At 39.1% G+C, this 26,587-nt stretch overlaps 1 protein-coding gene across 3 annotated transcripts in view; it reads right to left on the bottom strand.

Moving 5' to 3' along the window:
* Positions 1-267: 267 nt before the first annotated feature.
* Positions 268-26,587, bottom strand: part of LOC140734818 (IQ motif and SEC7 domain-containing protein 3-like) — a 371,261-nt gene continuing 344,941 nt past the window's right edge. The window contains exons 13-14 of one of the 3 annotated variants that reach the window (XM_073059384.1): positions 19,336-19,382; positions 268-6,232 (exon numbers count right to left, since the gene is read on the bottom strand). In XM_073059384.1, the coding sequence (XP_072915485.1) occupies positions 5,798-6,232; positions 19,336-19,382 (482 nt within the window). In that variant the 3' untranslated portion in view covers positions 268-5,797. The remainder of the gene's footprint in view (positions 6,233-19,335; positions 19,383-26,587) is intronic. The other 2 variants (XM_073059385.1, XM_073059386.1) reach the window with 2 other exon arrangements.

Below are 26,587 nucleotides of genomic sequence, written 5' to 3'. Positions count from 1 at the left end.
GCCATATATATGGTATGTTTCATGTGATTCCCCCTCATTCTTCTAAACAAATGCTTCTCATGCATTAACCCTTTCATTCCCAGGATCATTCTCATAAACCTCCTCTGGACCATCTCCAACTCCAGCACATCCTTTCTTCAATTTGGGGCCCAAAGCTGCTCACAATAATCCAGATGTGGTCTGACTAATCCTTTATAAAGCCTCAGCTGCACTAAGTGATTATGTTTACTGTGCATAATCAAACAACAGATATTTAGTTGTCTCTATTAAGTATATATTTTATTGAAACATAAATATTTCATAAAGCAAATGTCTAACAAGTTGGATAAAGGCAATAAAGGGAAGTGTTTTTACAACCAGTAGGAGATACACAACAGGGCAGCAGTGGTTTGATCATTTAACAATATTTCAAATCATTTCATATCTCTGGACCCCATGGTTACTATGGTGTGTCTGAGCAGGAAAGAACCATGTACAGTGAAGATATTCTTCAAACATCAATACCAAGTTTTTCATGCCACAGGCATTTCGTGTAACTGCAAACTTTATGATTAAAACCCCAAAGTGTTTAGAAATACTCCCCACTTTGCACTGACTGATTTATTTCTGCATGTGTCAAGTAGTGGAGCAATGCTTGTTATCTCTGGTGCAGTGCCCTATTAGTTCAATGTCATTGAGTAGTACAAGGTACTTTGTATCTCCAATAACTTTGGCTTAACTTATACTTCTGAGCAGTAAGAAATTAAACCATAACTAACCATTTAGTGATATTGCACACATGGATCTCTGATAGTCCATAAAGCTGATGGACAAGCCAGAAATAGTGTCATTAAGAGAGTGGGATTGATTGACAACAAAAAACAACTTCTGACTTGCTGGTCTTTATCAGCAGTGACCTTCGTCAGGGCAAAGGAAGAGTTGTATTTTCTTTCTCATTTGTTGTGGAAGCCCCTGGGGGTAATACTGTTAAAACAATTTTTGTTATGTAATGAGAAATATAATGTTTTAAAATTCTGTACGTAACCTTTAAGTTTATCCTGCACTAAACCAGTCTCTTTAGATCCTTAGAGTTTATAAGGTGAAGAAGAAAACATTTTATCAGTGTATGGACCCAAGATGAAAGAGGAGTTGTCTTTGTACCGACCTACTATACTGTCCAATCTCTACATTAAAATATTTATTTGCTTGCACTGGAGGCAGTTTCAGGAAGGAGTACTTTAACATCTAAGGGGCTGCTTCCCATCCTTCAACCTCTGGGCTTCTAATTCTTATGATAGGTAGGAAACCAAGAAGCAGTAGGTTCAGCCTTTATCTTTGCCTCACAGACCTTGCAGTTTAGAGATTCCCATGGTCTCCAAAAGAATAGGAATCTTTACAATGAACAGCATTTATTTCTAGAATGTATTTTTAATCAAATCAGTTTTTAAGCTGATCAGCTTTATAAGCAGAAATAAATGATTGAAACACATTTGCTGCCTAAATTAGGAAGCACAATTCAATAACTGACAGTATTTTTACAACTCCCACCCTACTCAATTATTAAGACAAAATTGCAACAAGACCAGCTATCAAATAAAGTCAGTTTTAATCTCAGAAAAAAATGACTTCAATTTTATCTACACACAACACAGCTGATTTATACCGTTGTCCCAAATTTTCCATCTGATCTGAATGAATACATTTACTATCACTGATGGGAATTGGATTTTATTCCTGCCAACAGTAATTTTATACATTTAAATACACATTATGAATGTTACCCAGCACAAAACAGTCAAGGTGCATGAGGCACCCTCTGGAAGGGAAGAGGGCGAGGGTGAGGGATGATGTAGTCCCTCCAAATGTTTGATACAGATGATGTGCCTCTTCCCAAGCACTGAATCCTGGATGCCCCTTAATTTCCCAATCCAGATACCTTAGACATCTCTTTTTAGTTTTGGACTCTTTACACATGACATCTGCTCAGGTATAAACTCAACCTATATTTGCAGCTGTTGTTGAATGTTGTGTTCCTTGTGATAATGCTGAGTGAACCCCTTGGTAACCAAATGGGTGTTTATTTTTGGTCTTCTTCATTGATGCTGTACCCTAGCACTTCCACCTGCTGCGAAACAGAACATATCTCACAGACATTTATTTTCTTTTTCTTTAAATGCACATTTTCTTTAAAAATATAAGGATACCCGCAAACATTACAGAAACCAACTGATGATTCTGTGCTATTTCTCCTCCAAGGAAGGCAAAACAAACTTTGAAAATATTTACTAATTTCTAAAACAGTAAATTCTCTATTATGAATACAATCATCCTATTTTACATCTTCACTTTACACAATTCTGTAAACAAAGCACTCAAAAACGTTCCATTAAAAGTGCTTTCAGGTGCAAGAGTATGCTTCATAAATTGAGAAGACATTTGAGATATGGAAAAAGTATAATTATACTTGTTTCAGTGGCTTATTTATTAAATATCAACACATTCTACCACAGAGATCTAATTGATTGCTGGAATAAACTCCATTCTCTAGGGTCTAATTACAGACGCCAATGCATAGGCAGCATGTTCATAATCCCTGATGTCACAAAGTGATGAAGACAACTTAAAACTGAAGATATTTTGGTTCTATTTGCTTCTACTTTTTTAGTTCCCTAACGCACTCAACTTAACCTTCCTTAGCATTTCCTGCAAATAAATATTGAGATAACCAAACCAATTATTTTCAGTAGCTCCCTTAAATTCTGTCCCTTGACCAATAACACCTTTGCTGTCCAGAAAAGTGGTTGAAATAATCATTCTGCTGATACCTTGGTATTACAGTTGCCTCTGAGATTATCTTTGGACTTTATATCTATGCTTTTTCGAAGACCATCTATTTCCAGCGCTCTTAAGTCATTGAATGTGGTCTTCATTCATTTGAAACTCCCTTTAGTTCACTTCTAGGTGGGCTACCTTAGCCCACCAGCAAAATGTTAAGCCATCAAAAGTTCTGCTGCTCATCTTTTCCCATACACCAAGTCCCAGTCACCCATTACCTACACACTTCGTGATTTACTTAGGTGCCTCCTTCAAGAGTACCTCAAATTGAAACTTTTCACTCACATTTTCAAATTCCTCCATCCCTCTCACCCATCTTCGTATAGTAATCCCTTTCTTATAACCTACTGGGCTCTCAAATTAATTTCTCCTCATTTCGATGCTCTGCCATGGCTGTAAGCGTAAGACTTCCCTTCCTAATTTTTACTTCAAAATTTCTATTTATTCTTTTAAGTTATTCTTAAAACAATTATCTTTGACCAAACTTTTCATCATCTGCTCTGACAGCTTCTGATGTGGCTCAGAGTCAAGATTTTGTTGATTGTTTTATTTATTTATTTAGTGACACAATGACAACAGGCCTTATGCCCCCCCCCCCCACCCCTGAACCACACCACCCAGTAACCCACCTATTTAACCCTAGCCTAATCGTGGGACAATTTACAATAAGGTGTTCAGTTGTTCTGCATCTATTTGGAAGTCTAGACTTAAAATGGTAAATCCAAACAAAATTCAAATACAAATAAAAAATTCACCAAAATAAATCTAAAGGGGCATTAGGTATGTAATCTGAATTTATGGAGAGGAGCTCACAAAGTTACTGAGTCTACATTGAAGGAAATGAAATTCTGCATTTGGACTCTAGAGAATCTCCACAATGGCTGAGATAGGACTGAATCTTTGGCTTGGAAGGAGACACCACCCTGGTAAATAGTCTGCACTGGGAACTGCCACCTGGAGCATAGTTAAAATTCCATCTACCACTCTTTGATGTAGTTGCAGCACATTTTGGTGGCTAACACTTTCTGGCTGGCTTACAAATTATGCCACATCGGAGGTAGCAACCTAATTGAAACTGTATCATTCCACAGAATACTCCAACATACTTAAACCCCTTGATCACACTATCAATCAGATATTCACCATACCAGCACTTTATGACTGGAAACAATTAATGTATGGATTGTCTTTAAGTTCAAATCCTATTGAAAAGTCCGACTATTGTACCACAAAATTCAAGCACAGTCTTTTTAAACTTGCAACAAGAAATCCTGTGAATGTACAATGTGAAATGCTCTAAATAATACAATAATATGTCACAGTGAAATTTTAAAATATCTTTCTGTTATAATAAATATTACATACATTATTAAATAATAGCTTTAATGTAAGTCATATTCCCTAAAGGTGATTGACAAGCACACAATCTATCCTAACACACAATGAACTGAAATATATCACAAAATATTGATTATATATTGAAATTCTTCAGGTGCCATTTATTGAGAGAATTGTGATTCAATGAAAAGTGTGCATTATTGGACCAATCAGACTTATGTCCAAAACTAACAGGTTGACGAATCGCTTAACAGAGTGCATGGATGATCTTTACCCTAGTGTTCTTTTTTTTTTAACAATTCTACAGAATAATTTAAGTCAAATCTGAGCAGAGCTAGCATCCTGCAGAAGAAAACTGCGAGCAATGACAAACAGAATGAGTACATTTCTAAAGAACATTATGCCCCTCTGACTGACAACGACTTTTCTCAATGCACCTTACCATCTCAATAAAAATGGAATTAACTACAAAATTCCTGGAATGCTCTGCAGAATCTCTGTTCTCAACTTCTTCTCCCACTTTTCTTTGAAACAAAATAATTTAACATGTAGTGTTACTCTTCTGTTGCATTAAATATATTTGCTGTCATGATGAATGGTATTCTAATTCAAGTCAGAATTATATTTTATGACAAAGGAAAACATAATTTTTTTGAAGACCTATTCTAAACTAAAGTGAACTATAAATTCAGTTACATTTAAAAACATCTGTGCATGAAAACTCAATATAAAAACCTATTCCATTTTCTTTAATCTACCAAAAGCTTATTAACAGCAATGGGAATGAAGGAAAATGCAATTGGTGGATCTGAATTATCTACAATAAAGTTGAAATGCTTCTATCAAACTGCTTTAAAATTTGGTGAGATTTATAATTTAGAAATTATGTTATTAAAACTGTGCCCTTGGTGTCCAAAGATACACAATTTTCATCAATCAAATATTCACCAAATCACTAGAAAATTGGTTGTCAATAATTGTAAAGTCAGTTTGTCTTCAAGCCAGAATAAGTCTATTGTTGATTTGACAGGTTCTCTGCTGAAGGTTGACTGATCAATTCTGGGAGCTAATCCCCAAAAATTCACTAGCAGCATACAGAATGGTAATGAAATAAATTTAAGATAACCAAGGTCACTAGTTCATCATTGCCAAACAAAAGATTGAAGATTTGAAGAAATGTGAAGTGATAGTGAAGTAAAAACCCAAAGTACTGGATAATCATGGAGGGCAGTTAATTGTCCAGATCTGATTTACTCAGGTTTCAGCAAGTCATGAGTGAATTGAAGGAGAGAAAAGAGGGAACACTACATAGACTTTTCAAATCTTGTCTTCCAGTGGATAAACTGACTACTGGCATTATCTACAGAATCAGCATAAATAATGACAAGCCCAACTTCTTGATTGACATAAATTTAAAACAAAGCGGGTTAGAAGTTAAGGAGGAGATAACTTTGGTCAGATAATACTAGAAAAATAAAACATTATTGGCAAAATATTCACCATGATTTCTCCTTTAGTCAATGTACCAAAGAATGACAAAATTGACTTTTACGTGATAGGGAGAGGACTTACGAAAGGCAAATTAGAAATGGGCCTGTGAATCAAAAATATGCTTACTCCGGCTTTAAAATTGTGCAATGTAAAGTTACACTAAGCTGCGTGATCCACTAGAATATCTGCGTCTGTGTACAAAAGGATTGGGAGGACAATACTGGTGAGGGTGGTTGTACGGTGGAGGTGGAGGTGGCAGAGGGGGCTGGTGACCGGCTTTCACGGGTGTTCCTTGTAGCCTGTCTTCAATTAACTTCTGAGGCGTTGAGCAGGCGGAGTTGGTGTCTGTTCCCATTTGATGAGTAGGCGTCTCATTCTGTGGGCTCTCCAGCTTGACAGGTTTCACAGGGAGCACAATGACATTCACAATCTGTTGGCACTGGAGCAACGTTTCAGGGAGATGTTCTACAGCTTCTGGAGCTGTTGAGTTTTCTTGCTTGATGTTAAGGAGGGTACTTTGCTGGACTGCACATTCCTGGTTCCCCACTGAATTGTGCTGGTAGGCTTGAAGCCTGTTGTGAATTGATACCTAGGTTAGAAATAGTCAATGCTTTGTTACTTTCAATGTTAATTACTTCACACATTACATTTGTTTTCAGATAGTACACTGAAAAGAAAAGCTATTAATTATTTTAAGGAATTTCATTACAATGTACTTTGAAATTGTTTCAGAAATGTTTCCTGACTTCATAAATCTGAAACAGTATTCTTCTATCACCCAAATGAGACTTCTTGTTGTCCACAGTATAAGAAAGAGCTTCTGTCACGAAAAGTGACCAGTGTATAGTCTGGAAGTTCAACTGGTGTTCTTTCACAGTGTAATTCAGTTGAAAATGTATATTTTTTTCCATGAGTGAGATATGATAGCAACCAGTCTCGGTGCACTTTGTAGCATTCAGACAATTCAAACAGCCAATTCCTGTTGTGAGTCACCCTTCAAACACCATCATGATCTGTATTAAGGAATGTGCAATGGTGACATTTGCTGCATAACGTTCCCTTTAGAGCACTGCAGGGGACCTTGACCATGGTACTTTGGTGCACCTGTTGTTAGAGTAATGTACATGACTTTTGTGATATTCAGTGATTTTCCATAAAGCTCTGCAGTATGTAACTAAACAGCCTTTGAATAAATTGCTAAAGATTTTTATGGAGTAACTTCCAGAAAGTATTTCTTTCATTGAAGCTGCCTGCTTGTTTCTAGAGAGAGATATATTCTCATTCTCTCTCTCACTCTGTCTCTCTCCCCACCTCCCTCTATACCTCCCCATCTCCATCTCACTCCCTCCCTCGCTCGCTCTTTAAAGGTTCTTTGCTTAATAAATCATTTTGTGAGTTTAACCCACCAGCTGCCACCATGTTGTTGGAAATGATCCTGATATTGCTGTTTACCTCCAGAATAACTTCATCTTTTCAGAGGGCTGACACAAAGGCCTGTGTAGTAAGTGAAGTAATTTTCCAAATCCCTGCAGCCCTTCTCCCCACCACATTGAATTAAATCAACACCCCTAAACTGCTTTCCCTGTGCCACTCTGACCAAACGTTCTTCCCCCTCACAGCAGAATTCTGATCCTTTCAATGTTAATGTTGCTCACCCCATCAACTATGGTGTCTGTCCCATATCTTTCCTTCTCTACTGAGAGATGACTTTGAGATCACTTAATGATAAAATAAAATCTCTGCTAACTTACTTGGAAATCACTACAAAGATGATTTAGTAATAAAAATTTTTATAAGTTTCCAGATCTCAGAAGGCAGGGTTGGAGGAATGGCAGTAGAAGTGCAGCCTGAGTCTTACTGGATAGGCCATTTAGAGCCCAACCACACAGTACATTTGGCAGCCAGCTCAGGCTATGCTTATCATGGGCCTTTCGATGAAGCCCCCAGCAGGCAGCTTTCTGAAGTGGGCTGATAACCATGAAAATGCCAGATTAGCATGCATTGGTACCTCTTTGGAAAGGAAATATATATTCTTTACTCTGATCCCGCTGTTAGTATCTCCAGATTCAAGATTCAAGATTGTTTAACATTATTTTCAGTACAAAAGTGTCGAGGAGACCAAACTAATTGTTACTCTGGATCCAATGCAGCACCAAAAAAAAAACACAATAAGATAAACATCACAATCATAAAAAGGACACAATAAATATAAATACACAAGTTGGCTTACATACATAAGTTGATTCTATGTCCATAAAGTGACACTAGGCAAAAGGTGGCTGACAGGAAATGATAAAGTAGTGGTGGGTTAGTGCATGGATGTGTTGATCAGCCTTACTGTTTTAAAGTCTGGTGGTCCTGGCTTGGATGCTATGTAGCCTCCTACTTAATGAGAGCGGGACAAACAGTCCATGAGCAGGCTAGGTGGGATCATTCATGATGTTACTGGCACTTTTCTGTATGTATATGAAACAGGGACACCTCCTTCTCCCTTATTAGGGGGAGAGAGAGAGAGAGCCTGTGGTATATCAGATACCAGGTGAACGAGTAGTCTTTGAGGTACTGCAAGTCTGTGTATTTGCTGTTGCTTGCTGCCTCTTATGCGCTGGAGGGAGGGGAGCTGGGGGGGGGGGTGGGTGCTTTGGGGTTCTCACATTTAACTGCCATTCATTCTTTGGGGCGCTCCTCTGTTTTTGTGGATGGTTGTGAAGAAAAAGCATTTCAGGAGGTATATTGTACACATTTCTCTGACATTAAATGTACCCTTGAAACCCTTGAATAGAGTGTGTCAGTGATGGCAGGTAGGCCGTCGCTGCCGAAGCTTTGCCCACCTGTTGCAGAGCCTTCCCGTCTGCCGCAGTGCAGACCGCACGGTGATGCAGCTTATTAGGATGCTACTAACACAACACTGGCCACGAAAGCTACCCCTCTCCCAGGCGAGCAGCCACTCTCTGCAACAGCAGCAGGTGTAAGGAGGACTCCGCCACACGCCTCGTCATGCACTTGACCCTGACCCACCTACAATGGCCTAAGTGCACCGCTGTGTAACTGGGCGTTGCACTTTCGAACCCACAGACCACAGACAGCTGGGATGCACAATCACTCCTTCTACCCCATCGTTCACAAGATGGGTGCCCCCTCCCACCCTGAGCCCACTGCTGTACACTCTGCTCACACAGGACTGCACGGTCGAACACCCGAGTAATCACACTGCCAAGTTCACCAATGACACAAGAGTGTTGTGGCTCATCACTGACAGCCTACAGACAGAAGCTGTAGGCCTGGTGCCAGGGCAAATAACCTCTTCCTTAATATCAACACGAGAGAGGATATAGTTATTGGCTTCAGGAGAACTCACAGTACTCATACTCCCTTTGCATCAGCAGAGGAAACTGCGAGCAGTTTCAAACTCCTGGGAATGCACATCTCACATGACCTCTCACAGTCACAGAACACACCTGGCACTGTCAGGAAAGCTCACCAATGCCTCTACTTTCTGAGGAGGCTGAAGACAGCTGGATTACACACATCCATACTCACGTCATTCTACAGATGTACAGCAGAGAACATCCTAACAAGCTACATCATTGCGTGGTATGGAAACTGCACTACAGCGGACACGAGGGCTCTATGATAGGTAGTCAAAACTGCCCAATGCATCACCAGTACCAGCCTACCCACCATCAAGGATATATATACAGAAAGATGCCAACTAGTGGTGCGACATTGAACAGAACTAAACTGATCTCTACTGGTGTGATATTCGATATTCTATGTTTTGTTCACTTGCTTTTTGCTCTTTACGCAATTTGTTCTTTTTTCTCGTGCATTGGGTGTTTGACATTTTCAAAGGGGGTTCCATGGCATTTTCTGATTTCATGGCTGCCTGTGGGAAGACGAATCTCAGAGTTGTATACTGCATACATACTTTGATAATAAATATACTTCAAATCTTTAAAAAGGGCCAGTAATATCATGAAGGATCCTACCCTCTCCTATCTATGTAACATCCAGCCAGGAAAATCAGGCTCAAAACCAGTTATTTTCCTGAAGCAGTAAGGCTGACCAACATCTCCACCCACTAACCAGCCCTAAACCATCACTACTTCATTTCCTGTTAGTCATATTATCTACAGACACATCTATGCCTAGCATCACTTTATGGACTATCAATGTAAATATGCTGTCTTAAGTATATTGTGTTTATTATTATGTTATTATTATTGTTGTATTCTTTATTTTTGTGCTTTTTTTGTGCTGCATCAGATCTAGAGTAACAATTATTTCTTTCTCCTTTACACTTGTATGCAGGGGATGACATTAAACAATCTTAAATGTTGAATCTACAGCTCATTCATCGAATGATGTGAGTTTTGTTGTGCATAGTCCAGCTCTCTTCAGCCTTCTCAGAAAGGAGAGGCGTTGGGGAGCTTTTCTTGCTGTGTAGGATGTGTTCTGGGACCATGAGAGGTTGTGTGAGGTGTGCCCTCCCAGGAGTCTGGAACTGCTCTCTGTTTCCACTGCTGTGTCACCAATATAAAGGGGTGTGGGAGTGGTGTGAGTTGTCCTGAAGTCGATAATAATCTCTTTTGTCTTGTTGACATTAGGAAAGAGGTTATTCGCCTTGCACCGTTGGCCGCCTCATAGTTGTTGGTGATGATCCCCACCATAATCGTGTCATCGGTGAACTTGACAGTGGGATTAGTTGAGTGTTTGGCCGTGCTGTCGTATGTGAGCAGGGTGTACAGCAATGGACTCAGCACAGAGCCCTGGAAGCACCTGGGATGATGGGGAGGGAGGCGTAGTTGTGCATCCTAACTATCTGAGGTCAGTTGGTTGGGAAGTGCAACACCCAGCAGCACAGAGGTGCATTTAGATCAAGGAGGTCTGCGGGCCAACAGTGTTGAATGCCCAAACTGAAATCTAGAAACGGCATTCTGACATAAGTGTCCTTGTTTTGTAGGTGTGTCAGGGCCAAGTGCATAACAGATGCTATGGTCCTGCCGGAAAGCATATTGGTGAGTGTGCAATGTGACAGGAATGGAGTTTTTGATATGTGCCATTTCCAGCTTTACCAACGTGATTGTGGTTTTGCTACCTGCTCAGTTCAGAGGCAGTTAGTGTGGTTTAACAACCCATGAACGGATAATTAGAAATAAATATGATTGAACAGTATGGAGCAAATTGTATGTCAACCCAGCTGCAGCCAGGCCCATCTTTAGGCACTCTTTTGGGAAGTGGGAACACATATTATAATTGTGGAACCCTCAAGAATATTCTTGCTTCCTTAGACCATCTGATGTACTTGACCCTCTTCAACCCAGAAACCTGAACACATTGAGCATTTTATTTTCTCCTGTTTATTCCGTCTGTAGAAACTCTAATCTGTGCGTTAAAAGGTCAACAAACAATATCATCTGAAAAGGTTGGCTCCTATCTGGATGATGGGGTGGTAAATTGGATTAGTAAATATGCAGATGATACTAAGGTAGGTGGCGTTGTGGATGATGAAGTAAGTGTTCAAAGCTTGCAGAGAGATTTAGGCCAGTTAGAAGAGTGGGCTGAGTGATGGCAGATGGAGTTTAATGCTGATAGGTGTGAGGTGCTAAATTTTGGTAGGAATAATCCAAACAGGACATACCTGGTAAATGGTAGGGCATTGAAGAATGCAGTAGAACAGAGTAATCTAGGAATAATAGTTCCCTGACGGTGGAATCTCATGTGGATAGGGTGGTGAAGAAAGCTTTTGGTATGTTGGCTTTTATAAATCAGAGCATTGAGTATAGGAGTTGGGATGTAATGTTAAAATTGTACAAGGCATTGGTAAGGCCGAATTTGGAATATCGTGAACAGTTCTGGTCACCAAATTATAGGAAAGATGTCAACAAAATAGAGAGAGTACAGAGAAGATTTACTAGAATGTACCTGGGTTTCAGCACCTAAGTTACAGGGAAAGATTGAACAAGTTAGGTCTTTATTCTTTGGAGCACAGAAGGTTGAGGGGGGACTTGATAGAGGTATTTAAAATTATGAGGGGGATAGATAGAGTTGACGTGGATAGGCTTTTTCCATTGAGAGTAGATGAGATTCAGACAAGAGGACATGAGTTGAGACTTAGGGGGCAAAAGTTTAAGGGTAACCTGAGGAAGAATTACTTTACTCAGAGAGTGGTGGCAGTGTGGAATGAGCTTCCAGTAGAAGTGGTAGAGGCAGGTTCGATATTGTCATTTAAAGTAAAATTGGATAGGTATATGGACAGGAAAGGAATGGAGGGTTATGGGCTGAATGCTGGTCAGTGGGATTAGGTGAGAGTAAGCGTTCGGCATGGGCTGAGATGGCCTGTTTCCGTACTGTAATTGTTATATGGTTATTTAGGATGGTGTTGGTGGGAATTGGGTAGTAAGATATACCTGACAACATTGTGGTCAACAGACTTGTCCCTGTCCCAGCCCAGTCTCCCTCATCTCCCACTCATACCTGTACAGAATCAGTGTGGAGGAGATTTTCCTGGCAATGACCCATCCAAAGCTCGTGTGACACTTTTTCTAACAGCATGAAAGCTTTATGAAACTAGATGCAAGTATCTAATTCCACCCAGTTTCTCTCTGCTGCTGTTTCTCTCTGGGAATAATGTAAGATATTCCCAGCACAATTGAGCAAGGTAATAGGCTGGAGAAGAAGCTGCAAGTACTGAGTGCAAATCACCATCAGAGAGACTGTGCTCTGCAGTTACACTTGTCTACACTGGTTCAGTGAACCGCAGCTAGATTTAGCTTTGGTCTGTCTTCATTTCCTGAGGAACACCATGACTTATTACATTTAAACAGCTTTTTTACAACTGCTCAGCATAACCAATATCAATATCGTTAGTTATCATCACAGGTCACTTTGAATCACAGACATATGAAGTCCCATTTGTATTTTTGCTCAGATGGCAGGACTAGTCACAATTTTGCCCTGCCACGAAATTGCTGCCATGCTAATGGCAAGGCGAATAGAGCCCTGTGTAAATGTAATGGCACCTTCAGTCAAGGGCAGACATACAATTAGATCCAGAAGTCAACAATTTTCCGCTGAAGATTCATTACTTCACAGCTCATTCAAATGCAGGCAGCAGCATGAACTTGCTGCACTTACACAGCAGAGGTGACGTAATCTTGGCACAGAAAGTTAAATCACATTATTTCAATTTAAGTATATTCTTAATGACATAGAGTCAATCATTGCTTTTCACCCCTTTTGACACTGCAAATGAATTATTACAAGTGCAATATTTTTAATTATTATTAGGGATTATAAAAATGCAGACCGTTTTCTGACTTTTTTTCTTTCCCTCCTTTTCAATACTTTCTATTTTCCTTCTATGCCTGATATGACTTTGAATTCATAACTTATGCTTCTTTCAAACTTCTATTTTGTTCACTTAACAACCGTTCAAAATGGATTGTTTAAGGAGAAACACAAATGCCCGTCCCATCATACAGAACCATGCAGGGCAGCCACTTCCATCTCTAACTTCTGATAAAGATGTGCAAGGGCTGTTAGTATGGAAATGAAATGATCACAGGCAAAACTAAGTTTAATGGTTTGCTGTGGTGAATTTTGCTCTTGGTTTCATGCAAGCAGATTGTGATGCCACAGTCAGAATTAGTTCATCATTTTTATTTAACAAATTTTAGTAAAAATTGTGGCCATAACTAGTGATGTGGGTTCTCCCAATTTCCCACCATATTTTCAGGAGAAACCCCTTGTAGACTTCCACACATTTCCTCTGATGTTTGCAGAAATATTGGGAAAACCTTCCTGACTGTAACTCTGCCTTTGTGCTGCTTCAATTTCATAGCTAGATAGACAGTTATTGCTTTATTATCACATAAAGTATTGAGACATATATGTCTGTCACATTAAGGATCCAGTGAGGAAATGGTTAAAAGATGGGTGGTGTGTGTCTTATGTCTGCCACCATCTGTATTCATTTTCAGCACTTCTTCTCAACTGAGGGTGCAGGATGACAAAATTACCTTAACAAGCACATTTACAGATATTGCAACTCATCTGTCTTCTTTATGGCAACGAATTCATGCCATTACCATTCACAACAATCTTCCACGTGATGAATTGGTGAGGCTCACTCGGTTTTGTGGAAAACCACAGGTACTCAAAAGGATATCTGAGGGAATACTTGGCAATGAATGTGACAAAGTGATGCAGTGCAAGGATTGGTAAATTGAAAAAGAGTGTCAGGAGAATCTAATGGTGAGCAGCAATTGATACACACATCATGATATACCACGGAAACAGAATCATTGCCAACTCTATCTCTCCTCTTGTGTGCAGAGAAAGGAGAAATGCCTCAAAAAGTGATGGGGATTTAATAGTGATTTAGGAGGAGGTTACTTCTTAAACTAAATCTATAGGCAACAATGGATCAGAGAACAAAGTAGTCTAAACAAGCTTTGTGCAGAGATTCCTTGTATTGAAGCAAACATTGAACGGTTGTGAAAATACATCAGACATACAAAAGAAACGTGCATGCTATTACTGTAAAAGTAATATCCCACTATCCATACATCTTGTACATGGTTGGATGAGTTTGTTCAGTCAAGTTGAGAACATTCTTCTGTCCTTCCTCTTCAGATTCCTCTCCCCTTATTCCAATCTCCAGTCACCTCCCTGATCTCTTTTCTTCCATCGCCCCTCCAATCTTACTCCATCCACAATCTCACATTCTCTCCATACCATGCAACCCCATCATCCTCTCCATTAGGTCTAATCCTCTCCCCTCACTCCATGACAATCCAAGCATTCTCTCCTTCACATACCCTTCCTTGTTCTATCCTCTAATACTGGCTTCCCTCCTACTCCAATAAGTAATCTCCTGACAATAAGTAATCTCTCTTTGTCCTGATCTCCTAACTTCTCCATGTCTGGTGCTTGATTAAAAGCAGATGTTATAAAGCCTCAGACAAGTGTGTGAAGGAATGCATTTTGGAATGTGAGGCAGGAGAAGCTTTAGGTCCCCAAACTGAGTGCCAGCTCAAAGGAATATATCCTTCTTATTAATAGATAATATCTGTACATTTGTATTGGAATGGGTTCTCTGAACCCAGATGTTCTTGGGATTCTGGCTGTTTGGGTCTCAATAGGTTTCTGTAACATTTTCTGGGGAAAAAAAGGATATAATGTTGTCCTACTACAGTCGGCCTACTGGTAGTTCCTGGTGAAAAATACCTTTTGTGATCCGATTATTTGTCTCATCTGCTGATCTGAGGAACATGATACATTCCCAAGCATTTTAGCATTTGTTTTTGGGAGTTTGCACAGAACTTTCGGGCAGGCTGTGTTTGGATCTGCCAGGAGTGGCAGCTCTGTGAATATAACACCGGGCAAATCCTGAGAGCACGGAGTGCTATAACAAGTTTGCAGCTTACTCTGCTGCAATCCTTCCCTCTGCTGGGCGATTTACAATGTTATCAATCACTTAATTCAATTTTTAATCTTTCCTTTCTGAATAATTTATAGAATGGATAAATATTATCCAAATTTTTCTGAAAAAATATTTTACATTAGGAGTAAATATGAAGTTCTAAGAAATTTGTTGCGGAAAATTATCAAATTACTTTTAACTAACAGAGACATTGCAATACTTAATTGTTGAAGATCTAATTTTAGAGTTGGGTAAAATATGGGGATACCACAGGAAAATATAGATGAGATCTGAGATGAGCCATGCCCTTATAGAATGAAGGAACCTTCTGAAAGGACTTTTTCATTCCTTTGCTCCCAATTCCTACATTCAATTGTTCTAAGGTGTAGATATCTACAACTTTACTATTGTCCTATCCAAAATGATCTGGATGAATGCTGCATTAAGAAGGAATTTTTGATCATGTTCAATTGCTCTAAGGCGTAGATATCTACACACTTTACAATGGTCGTATCCAAGATGAACTGGGTGAATGTTACATTCTTCCTTTAAGAAGGAAGTTTTGATCCAATGAAAAGCAAGGAAAGATGGTAAGTCATTATTCTGAATGTTATTATAAGCTCATTTGCAGCCTCTTGTGGACAGACATGTGACCCACATTTTCCCATTCTATGAAGATAATAAGATATTACTTGACAAATGATACCTAGGTGACTCAGCATAAAATTCAGCAGGACATTGCAGCTTTGAAGAAATAGCTTTTTCATTTTATTTTCTCATTTAATTTCTCCCATTTCTCTGCTCATCAGGCTATTCTTAAAATGTGGTAAATATATTTAAAATGCAATGCTTCCAAAACCTAACCTATTTTACAAAGTAATCCTGCATGATTTTCCTTTCTTCAGGATCAAAACAGTAAAAACCACTTTTCAAAAAGCAACTGGTATTGGAGAGGAGAGAAAGGAGGGCAGAGAAAGTGTTGGGAGTATTTGAAAAGAGACAAGGAAAAGAAAAGAGAGTCTGGAAGTTGGTATTGAGACAAACAATTCCATGTCAGAGAAGTAGAAAACAAAGTGAGAGCATTGGAGAGAGCACCCAGCAAAGTCAAGAGTAATAGTAACACATTTGTGCTTGTAGAATGCCCATTACTCGACATCCCAGACATTTCTTTGGAGTAATATCAACCTAAATTAGAGAAGAGATGGTAACATCTATGGTTTTGATGAAACATCTCAGAGAACAGTAGAAGTTAGAGAGATAGAGATGTTTCAGGAGGGAATTGCACCTGAAAGTACAGCACTGACGATGGACCAATTCAATTCAGAGGTGTGTGAGGGGTCTTGGTAGGAGGACCACAGATGTGATACAGGGTTGTATGGTTAGAGAATACTTACAGACTGAGGGAGTGAAAACAAATTGAAATCAGAGTATTTTAGAATCATAGCATTCCTTATCAAATCAGCAGTGTAATCTAGAGAGCACGCTGATGAAAGGTGATAGGAATTTATGGTGAATTTGTTCGCAGGCAGCAATGCTTTTGATTGTTTGATAATTGAGAGTGGAAGATGGAGGCCAGGCTGGAACGTGCTTAAATAGCCTGTCCAAAGTAATAAAGGCTCTGATGAACTTCAGCACTGTTTGGGAATATAAACTAGGTGGAAAATTTGTGAACTTGCTTTTAATGTGCAAACTTTGAAGGACTCTGAAAGTTCAGGCAACCTGTTTCTTTTTTCGACTGTTCCCAGGGAAAATGAAAGCAGTAGTAGGGAAAGAAGTGGGGTCAGAAGACAATGTCTTCACTCATCTTAATTAAAATAACTATGGAAGAGAACATTGGGATTGTAACAAAAAACTGTCTAAAGAAGAAAGTGGACAAAGCAAGATAGAGAAGCATTAGAACAAACAAACTAAGCAAGCAGAAAACTATTAATAATGAAAGAAGTTGCATAAGAGACCAAATAATCAAAAACATGTGATCGAATTGTGAAGGTAGAGAAAGCGCTGTGACAAAAAGATATAACCTGAAAGACTGGAAAATAGTCTGATGGGGGGAAAATGTTGTTTATTCTTTTCACTATTCTGTTCGGCTGGACAACCCAAACATTGTTCAATCTTTTAATGAATAACTTATTTCATTTTAATCACTTATTTAAATCCATGAACTTTGTTCTTGTTTAATTTGAACTCAAAATATGGGAGAATGTATTTGGTAAGAAATTAATCACAGCATCATGGAAACATAGCACAGAGATGGGCCATTCTGCCCATCATATCTACTGTAAAATAAACACATTTAAGCTACTCTGTACCTTAAGTCTTTTAACATAGTCCCAACATTACAGCTCAGTAAGTGCTCCTACTGGTTTAATGTTGAGAGTTTCTGTTTCCAGACAGCCAGTTCTAAGATCCTGTCCCCTAGATGATTTTCTTTTCTACTAATCCCTCTATGAATTAACTTAAATCTGTATTTTCTAATTACTGACTATGAGAACTATGTCTTTCTATTCACCCTGAATAGGAATTTCATAATTTTATGCATTTCAACTAGCTCTCTACACAGATCCCGTCATTTCAGAAAAGCAAATCCCAACTTCAGCTCCTGCAATATGTTTGTAAGCATTCTCTATAGCGCTGACACATCCTTCCAGTAATTTGGTGACCTGAAGCTGTGAGCTAAATAGCATTTTACATAGTTCCATCATGACCTCAATGGTGTTATATTCAATGTCACGGCCATAAAGGCAAATATCCCCAGTGTCATTTAATCCGCTGCCAATCTGTTCTTCTGCATTTAGCAATAATGAAGAATACTATTGAAAGTTAAACTAGAAGAGCTGGCAAATATTGTGCAGACAGAAACCTGCTCTGGGGTTTGGGGAGAAAATAGAATGGGTATAGAAAAATAAGGCGAATTGAAAAAAATAAGAGGAGTCTGCACATTCTTAAGGCTTAATGAGAAACTTGCAACTAAGGAGAGAAGGAAGTTCAGTAGCATTAGGGAGAAGCAACCACAATGATGGGGAACATTGAATGCAGAAGGGAGTCAGAACAATCTGAGAGCAGAAAATGAACTCCCACACTGATGCAATGAGAAAAACAAACTAAGGAGAAAATGAAGAAGAAATTACAGATGTTAGAAGAATTAAATCGACATGGGAGTTGTTCGCGGGATAATGGAGAAAACAAAAATAGACTGAGGATACAAGACACATTAAAAGGAGCAGAAAGGACAACAAAAAACTCATTACACATAAGAAAGAAAATAAAAGCAATCTCTAACATAGGAAATTTGTGGATGATGCCCAGGAAGAGGGTATCTGAGAAAACTGGCAAAACACTAGATGGGTCTTGGTCTTGACACATCTCAGAGTAAAGCCAAGGAAGTGCTGATATACAAATGCAAAAGATGAGGATTTGCAATGCTTAGAGACTCTGTAAAATAATTAATATGGGGAGATTATGTGCAGGACAAAATGGGATTGGTGCAGGAGCAGTCTAAATAGAAACATAATGGTTGGTGGGGAGTCAGTGGGGAATATGCTTTGTTTCTGTCCTCTATGGCTGTGATTCTAAATAGGGAAAGATGAAATGCAGAATAAAAAAATCAATCATTCTGGAAGGATTGAAAGTTGAGAAAGATAAAAATAATTTGAACAAAGAAGTAAGCCATAGAGCATATAAGAATGCAGAGAAGTGCAAACAATTATAAGACACTTCAGGAATTACATTGGAAAAGGACTAACCAAACAAAGGGGAGAACTAGCGGCTTGAAAGGAAGTTGAAGAGTTCTTCAAAGGGAGACAACCTTTGGCAATGAAAAGCAAAAATTGGAGTCAGAAGAAATAATTTTAGGAATTTCTGGAGTTGACAGAAAGAAGATAGAACAGGTAGTCGGTTAGTGGAGAAACAATCTGAAGAGCTTTATAAGTGATCCGAGTTGGAAGGCAATGGGAGAGACAATAAATTCCTAAAGAATGAGGCCAGTTTGTTTTCATTAGATCATCTCTCCTGATTTATTTTAAGCGATTATTGCTCAGTAATATCAATAGAAATAGTAAAATAAATAAATGATGTTAATACTGATGCTGATTCTTTGTTTGCTTTGACATGCCTTGCTTTAATGATCTCAGGACTTAATTGTTCTAAATCTGTTCATGTGCCCTAAAAGGAATTAAAGGACCATGCCAGATCTGTGTATTTTAAATTAAATTGTAGGCAACTATGAAGCAAAAACACAGACCTATTCCAAAGCAGGAGTGTCTTACCTCCACAGCGTTGTTAGTGGTCTTGTTTTCTCCAGACTCTTTTTTGCCTTTAAAACAAAGAATACATTTTTTGACATCAGTTGAGATGTAGCTGTCCGTAGTGCTGAATTCTAGCTGAGTTGTGGTACTCCAGTCTTTCTTAATCTTCACCAATAGATATTAAAGGGATTGTGTTTCATTGACCAGTGCCTTCTTTTTTTTTTAAGAGGTCTGGTTGGAAAAGCATTTATATTTGCTTGTGGCACTCACTCCCTGCCACATTCTCATATTTTTGGTCCATTTTCAATGACATCATGAATGACCATATCATTTACTAGTCAGTATTTCTATTCACAATGTTATTTGGCAGCTATTCAATATATCATGCCAAAGAGACCATAAACAATCTTTTTTTCTGACAGCTGATTTTTAAACAACAATTAAAACCAATACAATCTGTTAAGGTACAGTAATGATAAAAGGGCAATATATATGTATCTCCCATCCTAATATTTAGGAAGACTGAGTAATTCAGTCAAGTAATTTTTTTCTATATTAGTCCTTTTACAAATTGTTCTTTTTTTAAAAATTGGAATGCTGTCACCAATATTGAATTCTAAAAAGATTATATAGTTTTAGTACAGAGCATTATGGATACATGTTTTATTTTCCTGCCGTGTTTTCTTTACAAGTTAAGCTATAGCTTCCTTTTGTTTAAGCCTTATTGAAAAAAATAAAATATGTGTTTTTTATGTCTGCTCAGCTTGGAGAAGAAAGATTATCTCCATTGCTCACCGTATGCATGAGTGATTATATACAAAGTTATAAGGTCAGTGATCTTAATCCTCATGGTAAAAAGTACATCACTGAGACAAACCAGAGTCAAAGAAGTTCTTGTGAGTGTATCACAAAATGAAACAACTAAACGTGCGCTATATAGTAACCTCTCCACCCTTCGTTCCTCTAATGTTCTATTTTAGGAACTAAGATGGGCAAATTGGAGCACACTGGAAAATAGACTGAAGATAATGATGTATGATTAACCCAGCCTTGTGTGATCCACTGCAGTATACGCAAATATCTTGTGTTCATTATAATGATCTCAATGACTACTTAATATTATTTACATTTTTGTCAACTTTATGACATGATCAAAGAGGTCCAACTTCTTGTGGGCAAGCATCAGTTCAAGGATATCTAGTACTTGTTAGCTAGTCTGTAGCTAATACAGCAGAGGCATGTTGTTGCTGAAACCTGAAACTAATAGAAGAAGTCATTCTACACCAATGGTTCAATTGCAAGACAGTGTTGAAGAAGACACACCATCACCCAATCTGACAATGGCTTCATCAGCTCAGATGCTGACTCAACTCATTCTGTAATGGCCATCTTTGAGATAGCGTCTGCAGATAATGAATCACTGAGCCCGAGTGGGCTGCAGCCTGGGGAGAAGGTGAGAGCTGGTGACAAGGCTGTGCATTCCTGCTGCATAACGTCCAGATGGGAACTCAAATCGAGGAGCTACACAAAAACACTAAAAGCTGTTAACAATGACATATTCAGAGTATTGAGCAAGGTTGTATGCATGCATGCAGTTTTGCAGAAAATGGGTTTGCATGGCTCCAGCCTCGTGCAGTTTTTTTTTTAATAGACCCTTGAGGTCAGGCTTTCCAGCATGGAGGTAGTGTCAGTTCCATTTCCAAGCTTGCAGACCCCACCATCACACAGAGTCAAATGGCAGCACCAGTCTCAGCTGATTCTCCAGCACCATCAGCAACAGAAGCTCAGACTCCTGGCATCATGGGGCAGAATGCCAGCGTTCAAACATGCCTTCATGGATTTGTCACAGCAATTCAACATCTCCCTTTGAAATGATTGCTAAGGTAAACGTAACTGCCTCTGCCTAATTAACAACCTATGCACCTATCTCCTCTCCGCCCAGGGAGAATGCCAGTAGCTCAACGGAGCATAAAGCAGTTATCTATCCTCATGATTTATTCTGCTGCTTCTACCACTCACTTAGTGAGGGGGTGTGGGGTAGTATGGATCTCATTCTGGACTGCGGTGGACTTTGGACTGGAGTTATCCTGTATGCCTGGTAGTTGGAAGGTCCTTGACTGCAGTGGCAAGCTGGGCCTCGCTTCTGCTAATGAAACTATGAGCCCTGCAGACTGTTGAAAATAAAAATGAAGTCTCTACTACCTGGTACTTTGGAGATAACTTTATGACCATCGAGTATAATCACAGTTCAGTTACTCAATCAGGGAGTAAAACAGTCTCTGCAGGTAGTGCAGTGATCTCATAGCTCAGGGGCCTGGGTTCAGTTCTGACCTCCAATGCTATCTGTGCAGACTTTGCACATTCTCTTTAAGATGCTCCAATACCCTCCCACACAAACTGGTTAATGTATTTTGCCCTTTGTGTTATTAGGAACTTTTTTGTGGGTGACGGGGGGGGGGGATTGTTGTTAATTGGCATGCAAAAGTAGACAGATTACAGGGAGATGATTTGGGGAATGGATTGATGAGGTTGCCTTGAGAACTGGCAAAAACACAGTGGGATGAATGCCCCCCCCCCACCTTTAGGTTGTAAGGAAAATGGTATACCTGCATTTACCAAACACTTCAGGATTCAAATATGGAGCCGTCAGGGTAACATGGTTGCATTCCTTTCACTTTGGCGGAATTGCAATCACTCTGCCTTGGTGGTCCTTTGATAGATATTCATTGTCCTGGACAAGAGCTCCTTGTTTTTTTTTGCCAGGCTCAGCTTTCTGAACACCAGTTGCTGACATTTGTAAAAATCAAACAGTTAACTATAAATAAGTTAAACTTCCAACCAGTATTCTTTGTTTAGCTTCTGGTAATAAACAGGAGCCAGTCCTCAGTTCTCAATGTAACTTGAAAGCAGTAATTAGCTTGAAAGGACAGCAGAACAAACACTCTGTCTACAGAGCCCTAGACTTGCTGGCTCACAGCACCTGGTCTAACTGCTGAAGAGGTGCAGTGTGAGACAATGGGTTAGTTAATTTGGCTTGTTTCAAAACTAGACAATGCAGGCTAAGTCCTTCAGTTCACGGAAGCTTGCAGCCCAGATGGATCATATCATTTAGCATATTAAATAGCTGATCTGTTAATAGTTGGAAGATTTGCATACTCATGGAGTTAAATTCATAGCATTCTGAGAACTCTGTCTCCAGAAGCTTTTAGACCATTTGTGTGGTATCTGGAAAAAAGATCATTTATGTATGAAGTCATCCAAGTGGCAAAAAGGCAGGAACATTTAGAGAGCAGTTCAGGCTTTTTGGAAATGGTCTAAGAACATCAAGAAGCATGACAGAATCACAAGATAAATTAGAATCCATTTGTCTGCTTTCGATTTCTGCAATGGATGACTGGTTTGCTCATGGCTCGGTAGCATGTCTGTTTAGCTTAATGGAAGTGTCCCTGTGTTTTGGAAATCCTTTGTGTTTTAGAAATGATTTATCATTCCAAAATTATTTAGTAGATAGAAATCCAGTTAGTTTTCAATCTGTTTTAAGAATGTTATTTGGATTTGAATGAGTAATACTAAAAATAAATGAATGGCATGTAAGCTGCTTTGTTAGTTGGAAGTAACTCTTTCTTTGGTAGTGGGGAAGGGAGCCCACATTCAGATACTGGGTATTGGCAGCTAAACTCACCGTGGAGGATAAACAGGGAAGTGAACTTGTTTTTGAAGATTGGGTAGTTATAGGAGAACCTCCCTTTTGTGAGGGTACCCTTTGCTATCAATGACAAGATAATATTAAGTAGTTTCTATCATTCTTTGGTTTTTCTTTCAGATTTCCAGCATTTGTAATTTTTATGAGTTTGACAGGATCAGCAATAAGAACCAGTACTTCTCAGCAACCTACACTCCTACAAATCTTTGGTAAAAACTTGCTGTAATTGAAGATGCTATTAAAACAGCACCAGCATGGGAGGAGGATGAGGACCTACTTTCAGTGATAAATCCTGGGATGTCTACATCAGTTACCTGCATCACTGGTGCCTACTTTGACTGTACTGGTGTCACACTAAGACTGATCTCACAATTTCCCTAATCGGTATCTTAACCTGATGCATGAGTTTCACAAGTATCGCAATATGGCAGATCGTGCAGATCATGTGACAGGTGTGTACATGAACAGCCCACAGAAGTGCCCAATTGGTCATTACAGGACATAAATTTGCCACCTAAAGTTGTACAATATCTAAGTGATGAAGCACTTTATAAACTACCATCTGTGTGGAATAGTAATGACATTAAAGAAATATGTTGCCTTAAACAATGTCAATGAAGTTCTATAGACCCTACCATAACGTAATGAAATACAATGACCATTTTTCACCCAGCAAAGACAAACCAGAAACAATGAGAATAAAGATCATAGCCTGTCAAACCATGCTGGTAAACAGTGAAATATTACCTAGGATCAATATTCCCTCTAATTTTTTTTACAGCTATGTGGACCGACCATTGCTCTAAGCAGGAAATATTTACATGACCTGAAAACTGTGCAGGACTTTATAATGATTTTTAAAAATATACATATTATTAATATTTTAATGAAAATTGAATAATCACAAACTTGATTTCACTTATTAAATGAAGGGAATAATGAAATACAGTATAACAAAGAAAACACTTCACGTTTAACAAACTTTTTCTCGTCTGCCTTTATTCCAGCTGTGCGGCCACAGAGGCTCTGTGTGCGGAAGCGTTTCTGTTACTGCGTGATCACACACTTGTGCAGCTTAAAGAGAACATTGCCTAGGATAGTGGGTAAACCCCTCACATTTCAAATAGCTCAATATAACTTTGTAATTCCGTAAGAGGCAGTGGATCTTTGGCTTAAAATTTCATCTATAATACAGTGAGCCACCAAGTGTGCCAGAGAAATATCACCTGGCTTGCATCCTCCAATACCTTCAAGAGAGTTTGAACCATGGGTTTCTGGCTCAAAGTCACTGTAATGAACCTACATTCTTTCCCCTAAATACAGCTGTCACTGTTTAGGGTGTTATTGTTGAAAGACATTTCTAGGCAACTCTTATTTTCCAACCAGCACCATATTATACAACACCTGGTCTTGTAAGCAACCTTATTCCTGGGTCTTTCACGAAGAAAGATGTGAGCATACTGGCTTTGTCCACACTACTGTTCAAGTAGATTCTCCCTGACCACTGTGGTCTCATTAATTAACCCAGCACATCTGCCTCACCTCTCCCCTTCACTCACAACTATTTCCATCAACCATAACACTGTTCTTGGAAGCTATCAGTGTAATCCAGCCCTTCAGCTGGTTTGAATAGGGAACACCAGGCTTGATCTATCACTTAATAATATAAAAGAAAGGGAATGAAATACAACTACATACTTAGAAGAAATAAAGTGTAAAAGGTTATCTGTAATGAACTTTTCAGGCCTGTGGGGGGCGCCAGAAAGTGTTGGGCTCTACGGGTTTTAAACACCTGAACTGGTAAATTGTTGTTTAACGGGAGTCGTTACTCATTTAGAGTCCTTGTATTTTTCTCAAGTGACTCACTCTTTGTAATACGGTCTCCTGTTGCTTTCTCTTTAAGCCTTCCTACCTAAGCGCTCAAAGTCATCAAGGCTCTCAAGGTATCCCACGGCCTTCGAGCTTGAGATTCCCTTTGGGGTTCCCAGCCTCTCAGCGTCTCGGAGTTCCCAGGTCTCTATGTCTCTTGAGATTCCCAAGTCTATATGCCTCGCGAGGCTTCCCAGGCGTCTCTCTTGAGGCTCCTCTCAAGTCTCCCACTAGAGGTCCTTCTGGAGTATCTCAGGTCTCTCGAGTCATCCTTGGATCTCAAGTTTTCAGGTCTCCCTGGGCCACCAGGTGCTAGCCATAGGGACAGGGCTTTTTAGGGCATCTGAATTGGTTAATTGTTGTTTAATGAGAATCATTAATCATTTAGAGATTCTTGCATTTTTCTCGAACTATTCGCTCTTTGTAACGTGGCCTCCTGGTGCCTGCTATTTAAGCATGTAAAGTTTATTTTGATAGGCTCAGGGGTCCTGTGTTACCTGTATTATTTAAGTGGACACCCAATTAGCACTAATCACAGGATCCAAGTTTGAGAATGTTACTTTTCACAGTATCACTCAGCAAGCCACCAATTTTCCTTTGAAATTATTATGAATAAACTCTTGTTGCCCTCTCTTCATTGGAGTCTGTCTTTCCTCCTCACTTTGGTTCTGATATTGCTAGTGCACACCGGGACAGTGAACACTATTTTGAAAGTAGCAACTTTAGCTGAGCCACAATAATTGAAGAGATAAAATATTCTAATTAAACATCTCTACATGAAGCCAGAAGCAATGAAAAAGGAAATGAGAGTACAGATATTCTGAAACAGGAAATATTGTTTTCCACAGTCCATAGCTAGAAAGTGAGATTCTCATAGTCTAGTAAGAGATGGCAGGGTGAGGAAATTTTCATTCATCTTCAGCCCTCACCCTTCCTTGAACCAGAAAATAATCAGGTAGAAGGCAGAGGAGTGAAAAGCAGCCAGTGCTTAGGAATCCTTCCCGATGTGCAAAAGTAATTCACTGCTCTGCCTACATTAAAGTACACCGTGATAGACCCTACTACATGGGGTCTTAACAATCTACACACACTCAAATTGATGCTAGATACTGTGGGCCAAAGATATCGCACTTAAGATGTTGTCCTATCTACTCCCCAAAATGAAGAACTTCTCCAGAAAATCACGTACCTTCCTCAATATCTAAATTAACCAGATGAACTTATTCATGATTAGATTAAAGGTCATTGAAGTCCTGTTTCCCTCCAAGTCAAGTACTTAACAATGCTTCATATGGAACTGATCAAGGACACCAACTCTTCATGTGATATTGATCCAATTCTTTAGGTTTCCACTGGCGCTTATTATACACTATTTATTTCAGAGTCATTATGACTTTTTATAAACTTGCACAATGTTATCATGCCCTGAAATAAAATATATTAAGGAGGGTACAACACGTGGGTTCCTTCTGTTAAACAAAGGTAATTCTGATAATGAGTTATCAGTGTCGCACTGGCTTCTAGTGCACTTACCACAAAAGAAATCTCGAGAGGGCAACATATTTATAATTTTAAATACAGAATTTTTGTCATTATCAAAGGTTCCTACATTAAAATTGATATCCCTAGAATTAAAACAATTTTCAGTGTCTTGGAAGAGTTTTCAGTTTTTGAGGAGGAAGTGTCACTTTGCAATGAATG

Source organism: Hemitrygon akajei, chromosome 10 (genome assembly GCF_048418815.1).
Source record: "Hemitrygon akajei chromosome 10, sHemAka1.3, whole genome shotgun sequence".
In the NCBI taxonomy this organism is placed as follows: Eukaryota; Metazoa; Chordata; class Chondrichthyes; order Myliobatiformes; family Dasyatidae; genus Hemitrygon; species Hemitrygon akajei.
This window is presented reverse-complemented; position numbering and strand designations above follow the sequence as displayed.